Source organism: Mastigoproctus giganteus, chromosome 5, assembly GCF_048544385.1.
Source record: "Mastigoproctus giganteus isolate SK-2022 chromosome 5, ASM4854438v1, whole genome shotgun sequence".
Taxonomy (NCBI): Eukaryota; Metazoa; Arthropoda; class Arachnida; order Uropygi; family Thelyphonidae; genus Mastigoproctus; species Mastigoproctus giganteus.
Window position 1 is genome coordinate 16,101,855 of NC_143579.1, and position 22,104 is coordinate 16,123,958.

Genomic DNA, 22,104 nt, shown 5'->3' on the forward strand with positions numbered 1-22,104 from the left:
TCTTTCGCTCTCGGCGTTACTTTTCTTCCAAACAGCTGCTCACTCTGTATAAATCGCAAATCCGCCCTGCCATGGAATATTGTTCCCACATTTGGGGTGGTGCCCCCAAAACCTCTCTCAGGCTTCTTGATTCCATTCAGAAGAGGGCAGTTAGGTTAATTAATGATTCATCTCTAACAGAGTCTCTCCACTCGCTTTCTCATAGACGCACTGTTTCTGCTGCATGCCTCTTTTACAGATACTTCCATGGGCACTGTTCTTCTGAATTGGCTTCTATAAGTCCTGCTCTCTCTTTCAAAACAGTCCGAACACGTGCCGCCACCAGCCAACATCCATTTACTGTCCAACTTCAAACCTACAGAACCAACTTTTCATCTTCCTCATTTATTCATTCAACTGCCGTTTTCTGGAACAACCTTCCTTCATACGTATTTCCTGAAAATTACAATCTACAGAAGTTCAAGTCCAATGTCAACAAATATCTTCTTTCGTCTTCTCAACCTCCAACCCAAGCACGGTACTAAGTACTATAGTTTCTAATACCTCTCGTGTTCGGGGTTCACATAAAAAAAAAAAAAAAAAAAGTATAGTACCACACAGTTAATATGTTACTCTGGGGTTATTGCTACCCATATGCAGTACTTTACATTTATAAATGTTAAACTTCAGTTGCCACATCTCAGCCCATCTGCTCAACTTTTCTCTTGCAGTAGCGTACTGTCATTAGTGACATTTAAATCCTTGTGTCGTTCGCATCAGCCTTAATGTCTAAGCCTGATGGAATATTAGTCTGAGACATTAAGCCTGATATTCCATCATCAATATCATTAATTAATAAATACAGAAAACAACAATGGATCCAACACTTAATCCCGGGGTACTCCACTAAACACATTAGTCCACAAAGCAGAGTGACCATTGATTACCATTGTCAGTCTTCTGCCACTCAACCATCCCTTTATCCATAGCAGCAATTTGCCTCCAATGCCACACTGCTCCAATTTGTGCAGCAGTCTTCCATGTGCAACAGTATCAAAAGCCTTCCTAAGATCCAAATATATAATATTAAAGTTATTCCCTGCATCCAGTTCTTTTGTGACTGCATCATAGTATCCAATCAAATTGGTCAGGCAAGACTTTCCCCTTAACAAAACCATGCTGTGTGTGAGCTATAACTGCAAGCCTTGTCTAGATGGTCCTGCAGTGCTTCTTTAACCAATGCCTCCATTAGTTTTCCTGGAACAGAAGTTAAACTAACAGGTCTGTATTTACTTGTGTCTTCCTTTGATCCTGCTTTCTGAATTGAAGACACATTTGCACCTCCAGTCCATGGGTACTCCCCCCCCCCGAGTCCAAGGAAGCCCTCATAATTATGGCTAAGGGCTAGCTTACTTCATTTGCTGCCACCTTTAACATAACTGCATAGATCCTGTCCACTCCAGGTGCCTTTCTTATGTTTATCTTCAACAATTTTGCCTCCACTTTGCTCTGAGTTATTACAAAATTATTTAGTTCTCTGCCAGTGTTTAATACACCACTGGCATACCCCCCCCCTCAAATAACTCCTCATGTGTAAATGTAAATGCAGAATACTCATTCAGTTTGTTAACTACCTGAGCAGGATCATGAACAGTTGAACCATCAATATTGAGTGTACCAATCTGATTCATCCCTTTCCTTCTAGAGTTTACATAAGCAAAGAACCCTTTGCTGTTTTTCTTTGCATCATTTGCCAAAGATTTCTCATAATCTGCTTTTGCCTGCCTAACCTTTGTGACTTGATTACAGATCAGCTTATATCTACCATAGGCTTCTCTGTCACCTCTTAATTTATATGTATCCCACATGCATTTTTCTTCTCTGCCACATGTCTCATTAGTTCATCTGACATCCATTTAGGCCTAAACCTTGAACAATATTTCTTAATTGGTATGAAAAGCCTCCAAAATTACTTCTTTGAATGCTTCCCATTTAATATTTGCTGTCAGTAACATCATCAATTGGTTCCACTGTATAGAATTTAAAAACTGTCTCAGACCACCGTTGTTACCTTTACAAAAGCAAAAACTCTTCCCTTTACCCTTGATGGTAGTTACCTCTTTGAGTAAATCCCACATCTGCACACTGTGATCACTGCTACCTAGTGGTTCCTTTATCTGCAGATTCTTGATGTATGAAGAATCTACTGATAATGAAATCCAAACTTGCCGCTGTTGGTTTCCAAACTTGCCACTGTAGAAAACAACCATCCAATAAATCTACAAAAGACTTGCTAGTCTGTGTGTGGCCAACCCACAAGTTCCAGTCTATATCTGAGAAATTAAAATCCCCCATTATAAGGCAATCTGATTTTGTGGCCCACCCTATTTCTCTGTTGATTTGTTCATTAAATGGATCAGAGTCATTTTGTCAAAGGACACTCCTACTCTCAATTTTGCTTTCCCAGTGCTTATGTCATACCTAACTGACTCAACACTGCACTGTCCACCCATTTTATGTGATTTTATGTTTCTTAACTAACAGCATAACCCTCCTCCCTTCCTATTCTGTCTATCCTTACTGTACACATTGTACTCCCCAAATTCTAATTCTGCATTCATTATATCTGCGTGAAACCACGTCTCAGATATTCCAATAATATCTGTGTTTGATGTTCTGATCAACACCTGAAATTTAACTAATTTATTTACCAAACTCCTAAACAAAAGTATATATACACCTGTTCTTATTCTTAGTTACCCTAACACAGCCCCTGTACAGTAAACCCTCAATTTAACGGACCCTGATATAACGGGTTTCGGATTTAATGGACCGGACATAGAATAATACAGTAATGTACATGTTAATCTCGACCATGTTATTTTTTTTAGGTTATACAAAACTTCAATTAAAAATTAATAATAATTACCTCTTTCCTTTATCATTTCGATAATTACCTAGTTTTATTTTTAAAATCAAATTCAGGAAATTGTTTTTTATTCTTTCTGAAAACATGTTCAAATAGCTCTTTTCCCAGGTGGTAACTTGCGAGCTGAACGTGACTCGGGGCACTAAACTGCAGGTCTACCGACTCGCTTTGTTTCAGTCTCAGTCTGCCTCAACTATCGTGCGGTCAGGTTGTATACAGAGTGTTTCTGTGATTTCTGAATTGTGACTTTATTTATTAAATAACTTTGCAATCCTTACAATTTAAGATGCCATCAAGTAATAGAGGAATTAAAAGAAAGCGTGTGAACTTTAATGTGGCACAGAAATTAGAACAAAGCGTCGCAGTAGCATGTGTTTGTGAAATTTACAGTGTAAAAAAACTGTTTCTGATATCCTTAAATCAAAGGCGGAATTGCAACATAATTTTATATTGTACAATACTGTATATTGTATTAAAGCTTTTTTTTTTACATTAAGAACAATAAAAAATGCCCCCCAGGTTGCATTCGATTTAATGGACTTTTGGCATTAATGGACACCCCCCTCCCCTATTAGTCCATTAAATTGAGTGTTTACTGTATTTATTTGTTCTGTGATGACTCTCAGTAGTCTCTGAACCTTGCACCTTGTTTTCTAGCCTGCTGCTCATTCCAATAGAAGCAGTGCAAAAATCACTTTCACAGATAAATGATGTCAAAATGTGTTGCACAACATGGGGATAAGGATGTTAATTTGGGTATGTAACATATGAATATGGTTAAAAGAAAAAGATTTAAACAACACCAGTATTTCAGAGTTGAAGTGGCAAGTAAAGAAAATATAAATAAAGTAAAAAAGAAATAGTTATATTACATGAATATGGAAAGGTTTATGTAATTCTATTTGCTAATTCTGACCAGGAATTTGTAAATTATTATACTTTCAGAGGAATGAAGAATGTTATTATGAAATGGCAGTAGTACAGGTAGGCCACTTTTATCTCAGAGGACAATTCAGATTTCTTCAAAAAAGAAAATATGGTTGGGGAGGAACCATGTTGATCTCATTAGATTTATAGTTATTAATGTTTAACACAAAGGTTATTGTTTAAAAGATGGTATTGCGGATTCTATTTGATTTGAACTGATTAGTGGCTTGTGGATGGCTGCATGACTGTGGCAATTTGTATCATGCAAAATTCTCTGCACAGCACCATAAAATTACAGTAAACCCCCGCTATTCGCGGGGGTTACGTTCCTGAGAAATGCCGCGAATACCGAAAACGTGAATACTGAGTTATGGCTCCCATAGTAATAAAGGGGTTCCGTTCCAAAGTATGAAATATATAAGAAAAACTAGTCTAAAATTTTGTCTATGTATGTATTATACGTACCTTCATAATATGACTATGTACATGGACAGTATATAGTGAAATGCAAGCGTATGGCATCGAAATGAAAATAAGAAACAATTTAATATTAAATGTAATATTTATTAGAAATTTCAAACAAATCTTTCAAACCAGCGTCTTTGCTAGCTAAAAAACTTATCCCGCCAGTGCTATCACCAGTTTCGCTAAAATGTTGATAAAGGAGTTTTGCCTTTTCACGAATGATGAGGCGCCTCCGTAGCCAGGTGGGAAGGAGCAGCAGTGCGTAGCACACGCTTCTTGATTAGACCGGGGTTCGAGCCCGTCACCACCAAATACGGAGGATGCGGAAAGGTCAGGGAATGACCACCGCATATCCCGGAGCAATATGGCCTTAGTTGCTAATGCTCCTAAAAACCAAATAACAACAACAACACGAATGATGAGTGACCTTAACGGAATTTTATTTTGAGTTTGGTCTTCTATCCACAGATTTAAACCTTTTTCCATTTTTTCTAATTTAACATCACGAGTTACAGAGCAAATTTTTGAAGCAATTAGCGTGTTTTCACAGACACTACGGCGGATTTTTTCTTCCGATTTTTTGATTGATCGTACCATTGACTCATTGATTTTATAATGTTTTGCCACTGAGGAGACACTTTCACCATTAGAAATTGTCTAATAACTCAATTTTATTCGCTAATGACATCACCTTATTCGTAGCCATATTTTTGTACGGGTTAGAAAGAACTTGTCCACAATTAAAGTCACTTTAACACTCTCGAAAAAGTCTGTTTTACACTGCAAAACGGTAGATTTATCACTTTTGTAAGCATATCAATTTATAAATTGATAAATTTATTTAATTTATAAGCATACAAATTAAAAGCAAACGACGAAACCTTCATGACAAGCGCATAACACATACTGGACAAGGATTAGCGAGAAACATCCACGCTCGCGATTTTGTCACCCCTCTCCCCCCACTCACTGATCGCTGTTTTGACTGGGAAAGATAATTTTAGCCACGCCCATGTTTTTTTATGGCGGAAAATGTTCACGGTGCTTTAAAATTCAAATTTTTTTAGGTTTCATTTTATATTAAATCAGCGACTGCGAATACACGAAACCGCGGATACAGATACCGCGAATAGCGGGGGGTTTACTGTATAATTTTATGCTGCTGACATGTGTTCCATTTGTCCCACTGAGGGCGTGTGTGTGTGTGTGTGTGTGTGTGTGTGTGTGTGTGTGTGTGTGTGTGTGTGTGTGTGTGTGTGTGTGTGTGTGTGTGTGTGTGTGTGTGTGTGTTGCACTTACTTGCATTCTGAGTGAATGGTTCTTTGTAGGGTTCTGTTTGTGCCATCAGTTTCAGAGGTTTTTCAGGTTGTTTTTTGATGGTTTCAGTGCCATTCAAAACCTAAGGAGCTTCAGTGCCATTGAAATGTCATATACAGACCAATTGTTTATTGTGGCACCCTATTATCAATCTGCAACGGAAGTCTGTTAACTGCATCAATCATGGAATCTTGCATTCACAATCAAGCTACCCCCCCCCCCCCTCTCTCTCTCTCTCTCTCTCTCTCTTCAGAGGCCTACAAGCATATTTATAGTTGGATAGGATGTGACCAGTTATCAATGGAGGGATGTGTGTATATTAATGGTAGGGCAGTGTATTACTTAACAAAATGGGAAAAGTTAAAAAAATACCTGGCCTGATGTCTTAAATGAACAAATTGATAAACACATTCTATGACACATTAATAATTAATATATTCTTGTATAAACTTGAAAATAAGTCAGAAGAAATATGTTTACTTTCTTAAAAACTTTATTAAATATTTCAAAAAAATTTATATTTAACTACACCCACAACCTTATATAAGGTCATTTTATATTCCTACAGATTTATTCTGTAATTTCACCTTTTTGTAATTTTGAAATAACTTGTCCAAGCATCTGATTACATAGCGCAGCATAAGGATTCATCTGTACAATTTGGACTCTGGCGAATTCACTCCCCAGCTCAGCTGCTTTCTTGAAATCTTCAATAGCACTTTTTTTATCTCCATTTAAATAATATATTGATGCTCTCTGACAGTATGCCTGACGGCCCACTTTTCCTTTACCCTGGCTCAAATTGATAGCATTGTTTAAGTCTTGCATAGCACCTTTAAAAATTAAAAAAAAACGATAATAAAATAAAATAAAAACTCATTAGTTTTTCCCTTTTAGTTTTTTTTCATACCTATTTTTTTAAATAAATAAATAAAATTATAATTTTATGCTGCAAACTCCTTTCTTTTTCATAAGCTGTATAATTCCAAGTTTACATTCTAGTAAACTAAATTCCAAAATCAATTTGCAACCTTCCACCACATTAAAATTGGCACTGGGTATGTTGGCACCCCCGACCATTTTTCTTTGAAGCAGACCCTTATTGGGGCTCCTGTAATATTATTGTTATTATTAGTCATATGGTGCAAGAAAGCCTGAAGCTTATGCTGCACCAGCCAAAAAAAATTCCTGAGTTACCCTGAGAGAGAGAGAGAGAGAGAGAGAGAGTCAAAAGTAGAAAGGAATCATCAAGAAAGAGATGAATTATGATATCCATCTCAGGACCCTGGGTGTGCCAAGCCTATACTCACCAGATATGAGCCCCCAGGGTTATGCATTTACTATAGTTCCCAATTATTTTGCTTACTACTTCAGGCCTAGTCATATCGTTTGGTATCCCTTTTATAAGCTCTGAAGAAAGAGAGATAAAGAATGAAATCTGAAGGGTTAGCTCTTTTATCAATAGTTTAGCTACAGATAGATAGTCAATAATAGGCTCTGTCCCAGCCAGAACTGGATTAAAAAATAATTTTAGTATGGCAGAATACTCTTGAGTATTTATAATGAAAGTTCCTACTTTTTTTTTTTTTTTTTTTAGTAAGGTCAGCATTTTCCATTTTTCCATGCATGAGGTATCTTTAAGGGATATAAAAAAAATTAACCTGAGATTTTTTTCCAATTTACTACAGTTTAAAGCAGGGGGGTCTCAATCTTATAATCAAGTGACCCATATGACCCATATAGTTGTTTGGCTCTTTTTGCACTTTAAAATTGTTCTCTTCATGAAGAAATAATTTAGAGTGCTTTCTGAGGTAAGTTAAGTAAAATCACTGTGTTTAGAAAAGTGCTGGCAAAGGCCAATATTGTATTAACCCATGACATGTCAATTTTTTTTGGGGCAGGGGGCGGGGGGGATTTAGTTGAGGCCATGTTACATCAATGGGAACTATAGTATATTCATGCCATGTGTATGCCATATCCAAAAATTTCATTACTTCATACATGTCCTCCCACCTTTTACTACAACTGAAAAATCATGAATTGTGAAAAGATATAAACCTCCCAAACATTTGCTCATTCATCTCAATATGGTTTCATTTCCAATTTCAAAAATATCCTTTTCCACTTACAGTCTGCCAAAGACCACATAAATTTTCTGACAGAATCCCAATTATCAGTTGATTCAGCTATTCAACACGACCCAACTCAATTGTCCTAATTATTTGCTGTATGATTTCTTTTGCTTTAAAGGTGGTATTTGTCCATATGTCCACTCTGATATTCCCTGTCAGAGACAATAATGTGGAATCTTCTCTGGCTTAAAATCTCTCTACCACATTCTGTCAAATTCATCTGTTGGTCCATCATTCTCAAACTACACTAATCACTCTGAACTCTTTGAAACTTAACTTTCTCCAGTCCAACTTTCCTAACCTTGAGGTAATTTTCCTTGGTGATTTTAATGTTCACAACTTCAGCTGGCTTCCATTTTCTAGTCACATGGACCCAGCTGGTCAAGATGGAGGTTTTTGTGGTTACTAATGACCTCTCACAGATCGTTCATTTACCTACCCAAACACCAGACAATCCTAACCACACGGCCAACACACTTGACCTTTTACTACCAAACAATCCTTTTATACAGCTGAGGTGAGTAGTCCTCTAGGCACCTCAGATCATAATCTGATGATAGTCTGTTCTCCAATGGAGACTCTCTCATGACCATTCTCAGCCATATATTTTTTATTTTTTTTTTATTTTTTTTAGGAGCATTAGCAACTAAGGCCATATTGCTCCGTGAATATGCGGTGGTCATTCCTGACCTTTCCGCATCCTCCGTATTTGGTGGTGACGGGCTCGAACCCCGGTCTAATCAAGAAGCGTGTGCTACGCACTGCCGCTCCTTCCCACCTGGCTACGGAGGTGCCTTCTCAGCCATATGTTGTTTGGCATTACATGAATGCAGAATGGGATGATCTGTCAGATTTCTTTTCTTCTTTTTATTGGTCAGACTACCGTTTCAAATCTTCTGATGTTAATATTTGCTCAGATCATGTCAGTGAAATTAACCTTGTAGGGATGAAATCCTTTATTCCACACTCCACCTTAAAATCTCATCCTTTATCTAAATATTGGTTTTCCAACAAATGTGCTAAGGCTGTTCAAGATAAGAATCTTGCATATCGCAGTTAGCTTGCATCCAAATCTCCAGATTTATTTTCTGCCTATGCCAAAGCTTGCAACAAATTGTAAACCAGTTATTAATCAGTCCAAACTAGATTTCAAACAGGCTAAGAGTAGAAAACTTGCTTCTTATCCAGATGGTAGTTGAGCATTCTTTTCTCTTGCCAGAGCTATTGGCTGCAACTTTTAACTATCTGTATTCCCAACTCTGTCAAAATTGGATGGTTCTATTGCCACTTCAGCCAAAGATATAGCTGACCTGCTAGCATCCTACTTCTTTTTTTTTTTTTCTAAATCGTGTATCAATAACCTTGGTAAACCACCTCCTACCATTCCCAGGAAACTCCATTCATTGCCTCCTGTGGTCTTCCATCAAAAGGATATCAGAATTTTGAACAGTCTTGATGCCAAGAAAGTGCCAGGTCCTGATGGTATTTCTTCACTTTTTTTTCAAAACCTGTGCTCCTGAGCTTACTCCTGTTCTGTCACCTTTTTTCACTTTCTTATTCCACAGGTGTTTTCTCTTCTGCTTAGAAATTTTCTCAATTATCGTCCCATTACACTTACTTTTATTCTTTCTAAAGTAATGGCAAAATCAATTAACTGCCAACTCTTATACTATATAGAAACTGTCTGTCTGATCAGTGATCGTCAGTTTCGATCCACTGGTGATATAGTGGCTTATGTTACGAATCTATTGACATTTCAAAGGATTTTGATCATGTTACCCATCGCTTGACACTTCAAAGACTTTTGATCATATTTGGCATAAAGATCTTCTAAATAAGCTTCCATCTTATGTTTTGCAAAGTGTGTTTTGTAATTGGGCATCTAGTTTTCTCTCTCTGACTGCTCATTGCAGATGATGGTAGACGGCTCTCTCCTAACTTCTCCACTAATTCAGGTGTTTCCCAAGTTCAGTTCTTTCTCCTACTCTTTTCCTCTTGTATATTAATGACCTGAAATCCTATCTATAGTTTTGTTTAACATAGCACATTGCATTCCACCTTACAGTTTGAGAAACTTTGCTCTGCTCAACAGTTTTAGCTTCTAGAATATCCACTACCAGTTCCTTAAATGCTAATCTCCAAGTAATAAAATTTAAGAATTCCATTTATATTATGAAATAGAGATTGTACCCATGTCAGCATCTAGGAAGGAAAATCAAAACATTCAGAATGATTATGGAGATTGATAGAGACAGCATATAAATTTTGACAGAGTGAAGCTACAGATTTTGAACCAAAGAAATAAAAAAAATTTCTTTGGTTCATAACTTGAACAAAATACGACCTTCAAGCTTCAACAAAGAGGCATATGTTTGCTGTAAAAACCAATAGATGTAATTTTTATCAAGAAATACTTCATTAGTATTAGCAATGGCTACATGGTGCAAGGAAGCTTATGGCTTATGCTGAACCAGCTAAAAAAAAAAACTAAAATAATAATAAAATAAAATAACAAAAAATTAAAAAGAATAAAATAATAATAAGAAAATTTTAAAAAATAATAATGATAAGAGAAAAGGAAATTTACAACCTATGCATTGGAAAACAGGCCTTGAGCTCCGGGTTGCATATCACAAAATTTTCTATTGACGACCGACATGTCAGTCGTTGCTAGAAAGTTTTGTGAACCTATGCGTTTCTCTCCTCCCATCCAGCTGACCTTTGAATTTCCCCAAACTGTCAGCCTCTACCACCCATGTAGGTAACTTATTCCAGTAATTTATAACTCACTGTCTAAAATAAAACTTCCTGCAATCCAGTCAGTATCTCCCCTAGTAACTTGAAATTATGTACCCTCGTTCTAGAATCATTCCAGATGAGAGCCTTGTCGATCAATGCGGCCCTGGAAAGATTGTGCAAGGTTCAAGAAGTAGAATTTTTTTCAGCCTTGTCTGTACTTGTTAACAGGAGAGACTGCTTCTACAGGGATGGGATACACTTAAATAGAAAGGATGCAAGAATATTTGCTGATGCTATCAAGGCAGTTTAGATGGGTCGGAAAACTGCTAGCTTAGGGAGATACAAGGACTAATAGATTAAAGTAGCCACTGGCAGACGTGAAATTGATTCTTGCACTGTTTCTATTGGAATGAGCAGCAGCCTGGAAAATAAGATTCAGGATATTTCGGAGACTGCTGGGAGTCATTGCGGTACAAGTAAACACATGGGTTGTGTTAGGGTAGCTAAAATAGAAACAGGTACATGTATACTTGCGTGTAGACCAATGCTAGGAGTTTGGTAAATAAATTTGATGAATTTGAGGTATTGCTCAAAACATCAAAAGCAGATATTGTTGGGATATCAGAGACATGGTGTCACACAGATATAAGGAATGCAGAACTGGAATTTGGGAAGTACAGTGTGTACAGAAAGGATAGGAAGGGAGGAGGGGTTATGCTATCAGTTAAGAAACATAAAATCCAAGGATGTGAAGCCAGTCGACATCGCTGGACAGTGCAGTGTCGAGTCAGTTTTGTGTGACAAAAGCATTGGGAGATCAGAATTGACAGTAGGAGTGTGCTATAGGTCTAATGACTCTGATGAGTATAATAAGAAACTGTACAGGGAAATAGAGTTAGGCTAGTAAATCAGAGTCTTATAATGGGGGATTTTAATTTCCCAGATATTAACTGGAATTTGTGGGTTGGTCACTCGCACACTAGCAAGGCTTTTGTGGATTTATTGGATGATTGTTTTCTACATCAGCATGTTCGGAAGGCAACTGGAGGGAGTAATACTCTTGATTTGATTATCAGTAGTGATTCTTCATGCATTAAGAATGGGCAGATAAAGGAACCACTAGGTGGCAGTGATCGCAGTGCTGAAGTCGGATTTACTCAAAGAGGTAACTACCATCAAGGGTAAAGTGAAGGGTTTTTGCTTTTGTAAAGGCGACTACAATGGTCTGAGAGAGTATTTAAATTCTATACAATGGAACCAGCTGATGATGTTGCCAACAGCAAATTCAAAATGGGAAGCATTCAAAGAACTTATCTTGGAAGCTACTAGGCTTTACATACCAACTAAGAAATATGATTTTAATGTTCACATCTCCAGCTAGTTTCCATTTTCTAGTCACACCAACCCAGCTGGTCGAGATGCTGAGGCTTTTGCAATTACTAATGACCTTGCACAGATTGTTCATTTACCTACAAGAATACCGGACAATCCTAATCATACTGCCAACACGTTTCATCTTTTTCTCACAAACAACCCTTCTAAGTACACAGTCAAAGTGAGAGGTCCTTTAGGCACTTCAGATCACAACTTGGTAATTGTTTGAACAGGAGCCTTTATCTCATGGCTATTCCCAACCTCGTGTTGTTTGCCATTACAAGAATGCAAAATGGGATGACCTGCGAGATTTCTTTTTATATTTTCCTTGGTCGGATTACTGTTTCAAAACTTCTGATGTCAACCTTTCCTCAGATCGTGTCAGTGAAATTATTCTTGCAGGAATGGAATCCTTTATCCCACATTCCACTTTAAAATCTCATCCTTTATCTAAACCTTGGTTTTCCAATAAATTTGCTAAGGCTGTTCAAGAGAAGAACGTTGCATATCGTAATTGGCTTGTTTCTAATTCTTCAGTTTCATTTTCTGCCTACACCAAAGCTCGCAACAATTGTAAAGCAATTATTAATCAGTCCAAACTCAAGTTTGAACAGGCTAAGATTTGAAAACTTGCTTCTTGCCCTAATGGTAGCCCAGCATTTTGGTCTCTTGCCAAAGCTATGGGCCGCAACTTTTGCCCATCTCTGCTCCCACCTCTGTTCAAACCAGATGGTTCTGTTGTCACTTTATCCAAGGATAAAGCTGACCTGCTAGCATCCCATTTTTCTTCCAACTCATGTATTAATGATATTGGTAAAACACATCCCACCATTCCCAACATGCTCCATTCAATGCCTCCTGTGGTCTTCCGTCAAACGGATGTCAGAAGGATTTTGACGAATCTGGATGCTAAGAAAGATCCAGGTCCTGATGGTATTTCTCCACTTGTTCCTAAAACCTGTGCTCCTGAACTTACTCCTATTCTTTGCTGCCTTTTTTTTTTACTTTCTTATTCCAAAGGTGTTTTTCCTTCTGCATGGAAATTTGCTCATATCCAGCCAGTTCCTAAAAAGGGTGACAAATCCCTTCCATCCAATTATTGTCCCATTGCAATTACTTCTACTCTTTCTAAAGTAATGGAGAAATCAATTAACTGCCAACTCTTATACTACCTAGAAATCTTCCGTCTGATCAACGATCGCCAGTATGGATTACATCAGTGTAAATCTTCTGGTGATATTCTTGCTTATGTTACCCATTTATGAACAAATTCAATGTAAAAGTTTGGTGAAACACAAGTAGTTGCTCTTGACATCTGAAAGGCATTCGATCGTGTGTTGCATGAAGGTCTTCTAAACAAGCTTCCATCTTATGGTTTGCTAACTGTTTTTTATAATTAGTTATCCAGTTTTTTCTATGATCGGTCACTGAGAGTGATGGTAGATGGCTCTCTGTCTTCTAACTTCTCCACTAATGCTGGTGTCCCCCAAGGTTCAGTTCTTTTCCCCCACTCTTTTCCTCTTGTATATTAATGACCTTCTTCCATTGACTGGAAATCCTATCCATAGTTACAAATCACAAATCTGCCCTACATGGAATATTGTTCCCACATCTGAGGCGTTGTCCCCAAAACCTCTTTCAGGCTTCTAGATTCGATTCAGAAGAGGGCAGTTAGGTTAATTAATGACTCATCTCTAACAGAGTCTCTCCAGTCTCTGTCTCATAGACATAATGTGACTGCTGCATGCCTTTTCTACAAATACTTCCATGGGCACTATTCTTCTGAATTGGCTTCTATAATTCCTGCTCTCTTCTTTCAAAACAGTCTGAACATATGCTGCCACCAACCAACATCCATTTATTATCCAACTTCAAACTCACAGAACCAACTTTTCATCTTCCTCGTTTATTAATTCAAATGCCGTTTTTCATACGTAAGTTCACAAATATCGTCTTTCGTCTTCTCAACCTCCAACCCAAACCCTCGTGTTTGTGGTTTTCATAAAAAAAAAAAAAAAAAAATCATGAATAGTCAAACCATCTGTGTTAAGTGGACCCATCTGATTCATTTCCTTCCTTCTAGAGTTTACATAAGTAAAGAACTCTTTGCTGTTTTTCTTTGTGTCTAAAGATTTCAAAAGAAGTCTTTTGCCAAAGATTTCTCCTAATCTTTCTTCGCCTGCCTAACCTCCATTGTGACTCAGTTACAGACTAGCTTATATCTACCATAGGCTTCTGTGTTGCCTGATAATTTATGTGCATCCCATGCATTTTTATTTTCTGCCACAAACCTCATTAATTCATCCGACAGGCCTAAACCTTGAACAGTATTCTTAGTTGGTATGAAAAGCCTTATAGCCTCCAAGATTAAGTCCCCTGAAGGCTTCCAATTTAGAATTCACCATTGGTAACATCATTGGTTGATCCCACTCTATATAATTTAAAAACCGTCTGAGACCTCTGTAGTCACCTTTACGAAAACAAAAACCCTTTCCTTTACCCTTGTTGGTAGTTACATCTTTAAGTAAATCCCACATCAGTACACTGTGATAAGTGTCACCTAGTGGTTCCTTTATCTGAAAATTCTTAATGAATGAATTATCACTGCTGATAATTAAATTAAGGGTATTACTCCCTCTAGTTGCCTTTCGAACATGTGGCTGTAGAAAGTAATCCTTGAGTAAATCCACAAAATTCTTGCCAGTGTGCGAGTGACCAAGGCACAAGTTCCAGTCAATATTTGGAATGTTAATATCCCCCATTACAAGACATTCTGATTTACTGGCCCATTCTATTTTTCTGCACAACTGTTCATTGTACTCATCAGAGTCATTAGACCTATAACATACTCCTACTCTCACTCTCCCATTCCCAGCGTTTATGTCACAACAAATAGACATAACATTGCACAGTCCACCCATGTCAACTGGATGCACTTCCTTAGATTACATTTTATGTGTTTCTTAACTAACAGAATAACCCCTCCTCCATTCTTACCCTGTCTGTCCTTTCTGTACACATTTTACTCCCTAAATTCCAATTCTGCACTGCTTATATCTGTGTGACACCATGTCTCTGATATCCCAACAATATCTGCCTTTGATATCTTGATAAGCACTTCAAATTCATAAATTTTATTTAATACTTCTAGCATTAATGTACATGCAAGGATACATGCACTTGTTCTTAGTTACCTTAACACAGCCCATGTATTTACTTGTTCCATTATTACCCCCAACAGCTCTTGAAGTCCTCAGTAACTTGCTCACTACGGCTGCTGCCCATTACAATAGAAGTAGGGGAGTGTATGATGAGAGCCTTGTCGATCAATTCGACTCTGCAGAGATTGTGCACAGTTCATGGGGTAGAATTTTTTTCAGCGTGGTCTGTGCTTGCTAACAGGAAAGACTGCTTGTACAGGAATGAGATATACTTAAATAGAAAGGGTGCAAGAATATTTGCTCATGCAATTGAGGCAATTTGGAAATCTTGTTAGGTGGGTCGGAAAACTGCCAGTTTGTAGGGGATTCAAAAATTGATCAATTTGAAGTGCTGATCAAGACATCAAAGGCAGATATTGTTGGGATATCAGAGACATGGTGTCACACAGAAAAGGAATGCAGAATTGGAATTTGGATAGTACAATGTGTATATAAATGATGGACAGGGTAAGAAGGGAGGAGCGGTTATGCTGTTAATTAAGAAACACATTAAATCTAAGGAAGTGCATCCAGTTGACACAGGTGGATAGTGCAATGCTGAATCTTTTTGGTGTGACATAAACACTAGGAAAGGGAAAATGAGAGTAGGAGTATGTTATAGGCCTAATAACACTGATGAGTACAATCAACAGTTGTGCAGAGAAATAGAATGGGCCAGTAAATCAGAATGTGTTGTAATGGGTGATTTTGACTGGAACTTGTGGGTTGGTCAATCACACGCTAGCAAGAGTTTTGTGGATTTTTCAGAGGATTGTTTTGTACAGCAACATGTTTGAGGGGCAACCAGAGGGATTATCAGCAGTGATGATGCATGCATTAGGAATTTGCAAATAAAGGAACCACTAGGTGACAGTGATCACAATGTACTGGTGTGGGATTTGCTTAAAGATGTAACTACCATGAAGGGTAAAGGGAAGGGTTTTTGTTTTTTTAAAGGTGACTACAGCGGGTCGCAGACAGTTTTTAAATTCTGTAGAGTGGGGTCAGTAACCAACAGTGAATTCTAAATGGGAAGCCTTCAGGGACTTAATCTTGGAAGCTATAGGCTTTTCATACCAACTAATAAATACTGTTCGTGGTTAGGCCTAAATGAGAAGTGCAGACAGGCGGGCAAAGCAGCTCATGGAGTTTTGTCAATGATATATAGGAATATTGCTAGCAGAGGCAAGGAGGTGATTATCCCTTTGTATAATGCAATGGTCAGGCCACACCTTGAGTACTGTATACAGGTCTGGAGCTCTCATTTTAGGAAGAATATAGAGTTGCTAGAATAAGTATGGAGAAGGACAACAAGATTGGTGAGAGGAACAAAAGGGGGTGCACTTATGAAGAAAGGCTTAATTTCTGCAAGTTGCAGCATCTGGATACTAGGCACCTGTGAGGTGATCTAATTGAAGTATATAAGGCCCTGATGGTGTGAGCAGGCTCAATGCTGAATGGATACTTCCACTTGCTCAGACTAAGAACCTAAGGGGACATATATTCAATTAAGGAGAAACAATTGTATATATTCAAATTAAGGAGAAACAATTGTAGAATGAATGTGCAGAATTTTGCCTTTAGCCAACGGATAGTTGATTGCTCAAACAGACTTCCATCTGTTGTTGTGGAAGTTGATAGCTCAAATAAATTTAAGCCTGAACTAGACAGACATTTGGAGTGACCAGATGGGTGAAATGGGAATTTTTTTTTTTGGCTGATTCTGTATAAGTTACTTTCTTGCATCATATGCTTCAACTAATGCTAATGCTAAGAATCACTTTCACCTCTGCCTGCAACTACCGTTAATCTTTTAGTCTGTGAATCCCCTCAAACTAGTAGTTTTCGACCCACCTAACACTGCCTCAATAGCATCAGCAAATATTCTTGCACCCTTTCTCTTTAAGTATATCCCATCCCTGTAGAAGCACTCTCTCCTGTTAGCAAGCACAGCCCACGCTGAAAAAAATTCTACCCCGTGAGCCTTGCACAATCTCATCAGGGCCGAATTGCTTGACAAGGCTCTCATCACATACTCCTTCCTATTGTGTTCTGGGGAGAATTGCAGACACTTTCAAATTTAACCCTAACTAGCGACTTTTTTCCAGCATTGACTTGTACTTGTTAAGCAGATCTCTTACTCTTAAGGTCATTAGTGCCAACTTGTACAACAATATCACCTTTTGTGCCCTTAAAAGATGATATCTGCCCTATAACATCATCAGCTTTTGTCCCTGGCAGACATATCTTAGTCCTATTCCACCTAACCTTTTTGCATAATATATTCTCTGTCTCCCTGACAATAGAGTCTCCGACAATAACTAGTTCCTGTGGGACTAGCACCTTCTGCCTTGGAGATTGCCTCTCTGTTGCCTGATGCACAGAAGTGAGCTCTGGCATTGAGTTGGGCAGCTTAGAGCTTGATGGGCCCCCTCATATTAATTTCTTCAAGGGCATTTACCCTACACCTCAAACTCTCGTAGACACCTTTCAGAATGCTGAGTTGGCGCCTAATTTCTTCACAGTCTCTGCACATAACACACAAAAATATCCTCCTTGGCTAGATCATGTCCTGTACTAGCCAGGTCTGCAAACATTTCGTGCATTTTTTTAAGACTCTGATGCCTTGGCTATTGCTCCATTTGGTTCTCCCACGAGCCACAGCACTCTGGCTATTCTGTGAATGCTCTAAATATTAGTAACATTTAGAGATTTATAAATTTGATACTAGAGCAGGGTAACCAGATGTCCCATTTTTGAGTGAGATATCTTTCTCCCAACAAAAATGAAATGGAATGCCAAATATTTCCATTTTTAACAACAGTACCATTTTATCATGAGCAGTACTTTTTTTTATTTTATTTGGTAAAGTTGACTGCACAACAGGAAATAATCATTGGCTGTTTTTGGACCAAAACACTTATAATCCCTTATGTCTGTGACATTCAGTTCTATAAACAAGATGTGGATAAGTTTCAGGTTAAAATTATTTTAAAGAAAACAACCATAAAATTATTTTTAAGAATTCCCCATCTATTCACAGTAAGCTCAAGTTTATAATATACAACAACAGCAATATAAGTTTAAGCACAGAACCATCCATTGTTACCAAACAATATCATTTTGATCTGAAAATTTTGGATTAAGCAACTTTTCTTTGCTTAATCCAAAATTAAGCAATGAAAAGGTATATTTCTTTGTATCAGCAAAGTTTTCTAATAAATATATAGAGTGGACCTCCACTTTACGATTGGTTCACTATACGATATGTGGTAAGCGCCAGTTATTGTGATCTTGTTTGCGAATTGAATTTTAATTCTATTAAACGGTGATAAGTGAAAATATGAGTAATATTATCTACAGGCTATAAAAGTAAAGTTATAAAGCACAAATTTTTGATTTATTACCTTGCCAATTAACAAAATTAAATGATACATGAAAATTGGAAGAATATTTTCTACAGGTTAGCAAAATAAAAAAAATTATGCTTCCGTACATAGCTTAATTATTACTGTAATATTATACATGCTAACTAATTGATATTTCTGTTCACTGATATTTCTTTTTTGTTGTAAAATTTAAAACAGTAAAAAAGATAAGCAATCAGTAATGAAGAACATAGTACACATAAAATTGCAACTAACATGACACACAAGTGAGATATTGAGTAACAAGTTTACGAAAATTTAAAAAATAGGAATGAAGAGAAGATTCTGAAAATTTATTTATGTTTTTTATATGATTGAAGATTCCATGGAAGGAAAACACATTTCACCATAATAACATAAAAACCCACAGAATTCCAGCTATTGATATTATCGCAAATGCAATAAGATTGTGATTAGAGTTTACTACCCATTTATAATAGATTGCACTACTAACAGAAAAGTCCAATAAACTGGAAACTGCAAATTGTTCTTATTGTTTTATAGTCATGACCTCCAGAAATATCACAAAGGCATTCAAAATTGATTTTTATAACCAAGCATATGATAATGATGAAAGTTTAGGGAATTTTAATGATTTGAATTGATTGGTTTCTGAAATTTGATTCTACAAAGCGGCTGATTCTACTAACCAGTGACCATGTTAAGAGGCGCCTTCTTATTTCACTTTACGATGGGCTTGACTTATGATTGTCTCCGACCTGAACACGTGGTCCTTCTTCTCAGCCAATGGCAGCCTTTGTAAACGTGTTGGCCGTGTGTTTTTTTTTTTGCATCCTTTAATTGAAGTGATTTTTTGTGTTGTGCTTTAATCAATATATTAGTTTTAATCAATTTTTTTAAATCAATATGTACAATATTCATTATAAAAATCACCTTTTCGAGGGATAAATAGCTTGTTATATAGCAAAAATTTCAACTTCCGAGGCCTTGAACAAATTACCAAAAAAACAATGTGTATTGGGTTCACATTACGATATTTTCACAATACAATAGTGACTAATATCGTACAATAGTGACATACTAATATCGTAAAGCGGGGAGTTTGCTGTATTTATTATGTACTGACTGTACTGAAACTTTAAGAAAAGTGTCTGTAAATTATTTTCTTCATTACAGTTTACTGCAGTCAATATATCAAATATAGGTGACTCCACTGAGTGCAGGGGTTATGTTTCAACCAACGTCCGTGTAAGGCGATTTTGCTTTCGGCAGCAGAGTACTGTTGTTATGGAAAAACGGGGGTTAGGTTCTGAAACTTTTTATGTAGGAAATTAAAACCATAATCTATGTTACAAATGGTACAATTTATTTTTAAAAGAAATTAACAATTTCACTTTATAATTTAAAATGTATTCCAACTAAAAATATCATAAAATATATTGAAGTAATATTTTTCTGTGCTAATTTTTGCTGGAATAGGGGTTTCAAAAATGAATGGCAAGACTGGCTTCCTCCATAATTTCTCATCTCTCATTCCATTGATCCAATTGAGTGACAGCAAGTTCGTGCCCCCTAACGTAAATGTAAAAGGGACCCTATGTTAAAAGAAAACATGATGAAAGAAAGAAAACTAAACCCCAAAAAAATCAAAACTAAATTATGGAAACAACAGAAACTTAATCAGGTATCTGCTTCCATTATGGAATCGAAATGAATTCCTACCTAAATTTATAATAAAACTGCATGCTGAAAAAAGTAAAATAATGGAATAAAACTTTTAATTGACCATGACTTACCAACACATATGAAGAAACATTCAATTTATGAAACTGCTAGCAGAAGGCGAACATGCTTTTGAAGTTGACTTACAAAATCTGTAATTTTTGTCTGACCCTATTTGGTCATGATCTTTCTCATGTCAACATAAGAAACCGTAATATCATCAATGCCTCTCTTAATTTTCATGCTCCTATGAAAGTCAGGATCTTCCTGCATAACTTCTCCTTCAGGAACTCAGCTGCTTTTAGAATCTCTGATATACCCTTGTTTGTTAGGTCAGGTTTCTTCTTCATAAACATCTTTATTAGAGTCCAATAGTTCTAACTTCTCATTTTTTTTAATTCCTCCTGATAGGAATGAATATGTTCTAAAATTACTTCCTGCTCTATATCACTAAATCCCTCACCTCCAATAATGTTTGAAAGTTTAATAATTTTCTCAACTTCTGTCTGAATAATATTGAGGTTTTGGGAGCTTCTTCCAACAGATTTTCAAATTGACTTCTTCATTTCAGTCTATGACTGTTTGATTATTTCAATATCTGTTAGTATTGTGAATTCAGCCCAACATTGGCACATATTTTTATCGAGAAATTTTTAAATTTTATCAACAAGATTTGCCAAGCTTTTCCTTACATAATAAGATTTAAAAGTCAAAATGGTCTTTTGGTCTAGGGGCTGTAAAATTGATGTTATGTTCAAAGGAAAAACACAAGTTTTACATTTGGAATGCAATCAAGAAGAGACACTGGGTGACTTGGAGCATTGTCTAAGATAAGAAGCACCTTGAATGGTAAATTCTTATTTTTCAGATATCCTTCAACTTCAGGTATGAAACAATGCGCTGACCAATTACTAAACAGTGAGCCAGTCATCTATGCTTTTCTATTCGATCACCAGTAAATAGGAAGAGAGGATTTATTTTTGCCTTTCAAAGCCCTTGGGTTTTCTGAATGATACACTAATAAAGGCTTGCATTTATAATCACTAGAAGCATTACTACAAAATCGGAGAGTGATTCTGTCCTTTGACACTTTGAATCCAGATGAAACTCATTCTTCTTTGGATAAATGTCCTGTCAGGCATTTTTTTTGCCAATAGAGTTCAGTTTCATCACAGTTAAAAATCTGATCTGCCATGTATCCTCCCTCTTCTATTACATTTTTCATTTCTGGTAAAAATTTTTCCACTCCCTTCACATCATCGGCAGAAGTAATCTCACCAACAACTTTAATATTGTACAGATTTGCTCTTTTTTTAAATCTATCGAACCATCCCTTGGATGCACTGAAACTTGATTCACAATTTGCACTAGCATGTGAGACTTTGTGTGATGTAAATATGTTGGACCTTGCACCTGATCATATTAGAACTGAGAGGCACATTTCTATTTCATTTGTTCTTCGATCCGAACATTCAATAACTATTCCATTTTTTCAATAAGCATAGTATGTTGACTAACAAATGTGGATTTTGCACTTGCAGAGTTTGTTGCTAACCCAATGCTTTCTGTAATTTTGTCCTCACACTTTTTAATTGTTCGTATCGATGATTCGTTGAACTTACATTCTTTAGCTAAAGATGTATATGTTCTTCCTTGCCCCATTTTCCCCAAAATAATCATTTTCTCATGCAATGACAGAATTTTTCTGGATTTTTTCTTCCTGGAATCACTTTCAGATGTAGAGGCATGCTTTGAAGCCATTATGTTAGGGTTACTATTGAAATAAAATATAAATTCACTCAATAACAAAACACACACAATGAAGTCACTTTTCACTCAACTTGGAAACTCACACTGACATTGTCACTAGCAAATACTCAAGCTAACTAAGGGGTCATTCAAGTATTATGTCACGCTGTTTCTGAGACCTG

General features: G+C 36.8%; 1 protein-coding gene across 1 annotated transcript in view; it reads right to left on the bottom strand.

Moving 5' to 3' along the window:
• Positions 1–6,187: 6,187 nt before the first annotated feature.
• LOC150085201 (tetratricopeptide repeat protein 36 homolog) overlaps positions 6,188–22,104 on the bottom strand; it is a 133,835-nt gene continuing 117,918 nt past the window's right edge. Inside the window, exon 3 of the mRNA XM_090373867.1 lies at positions 6,188–6,450. Within this exon, the coding sequence (XP_090229993.1) occupies positions 6,188–6,450 (263 nt within the window). The remainder of the gene's footprint in view (positions 6,451–22,104) is intronic.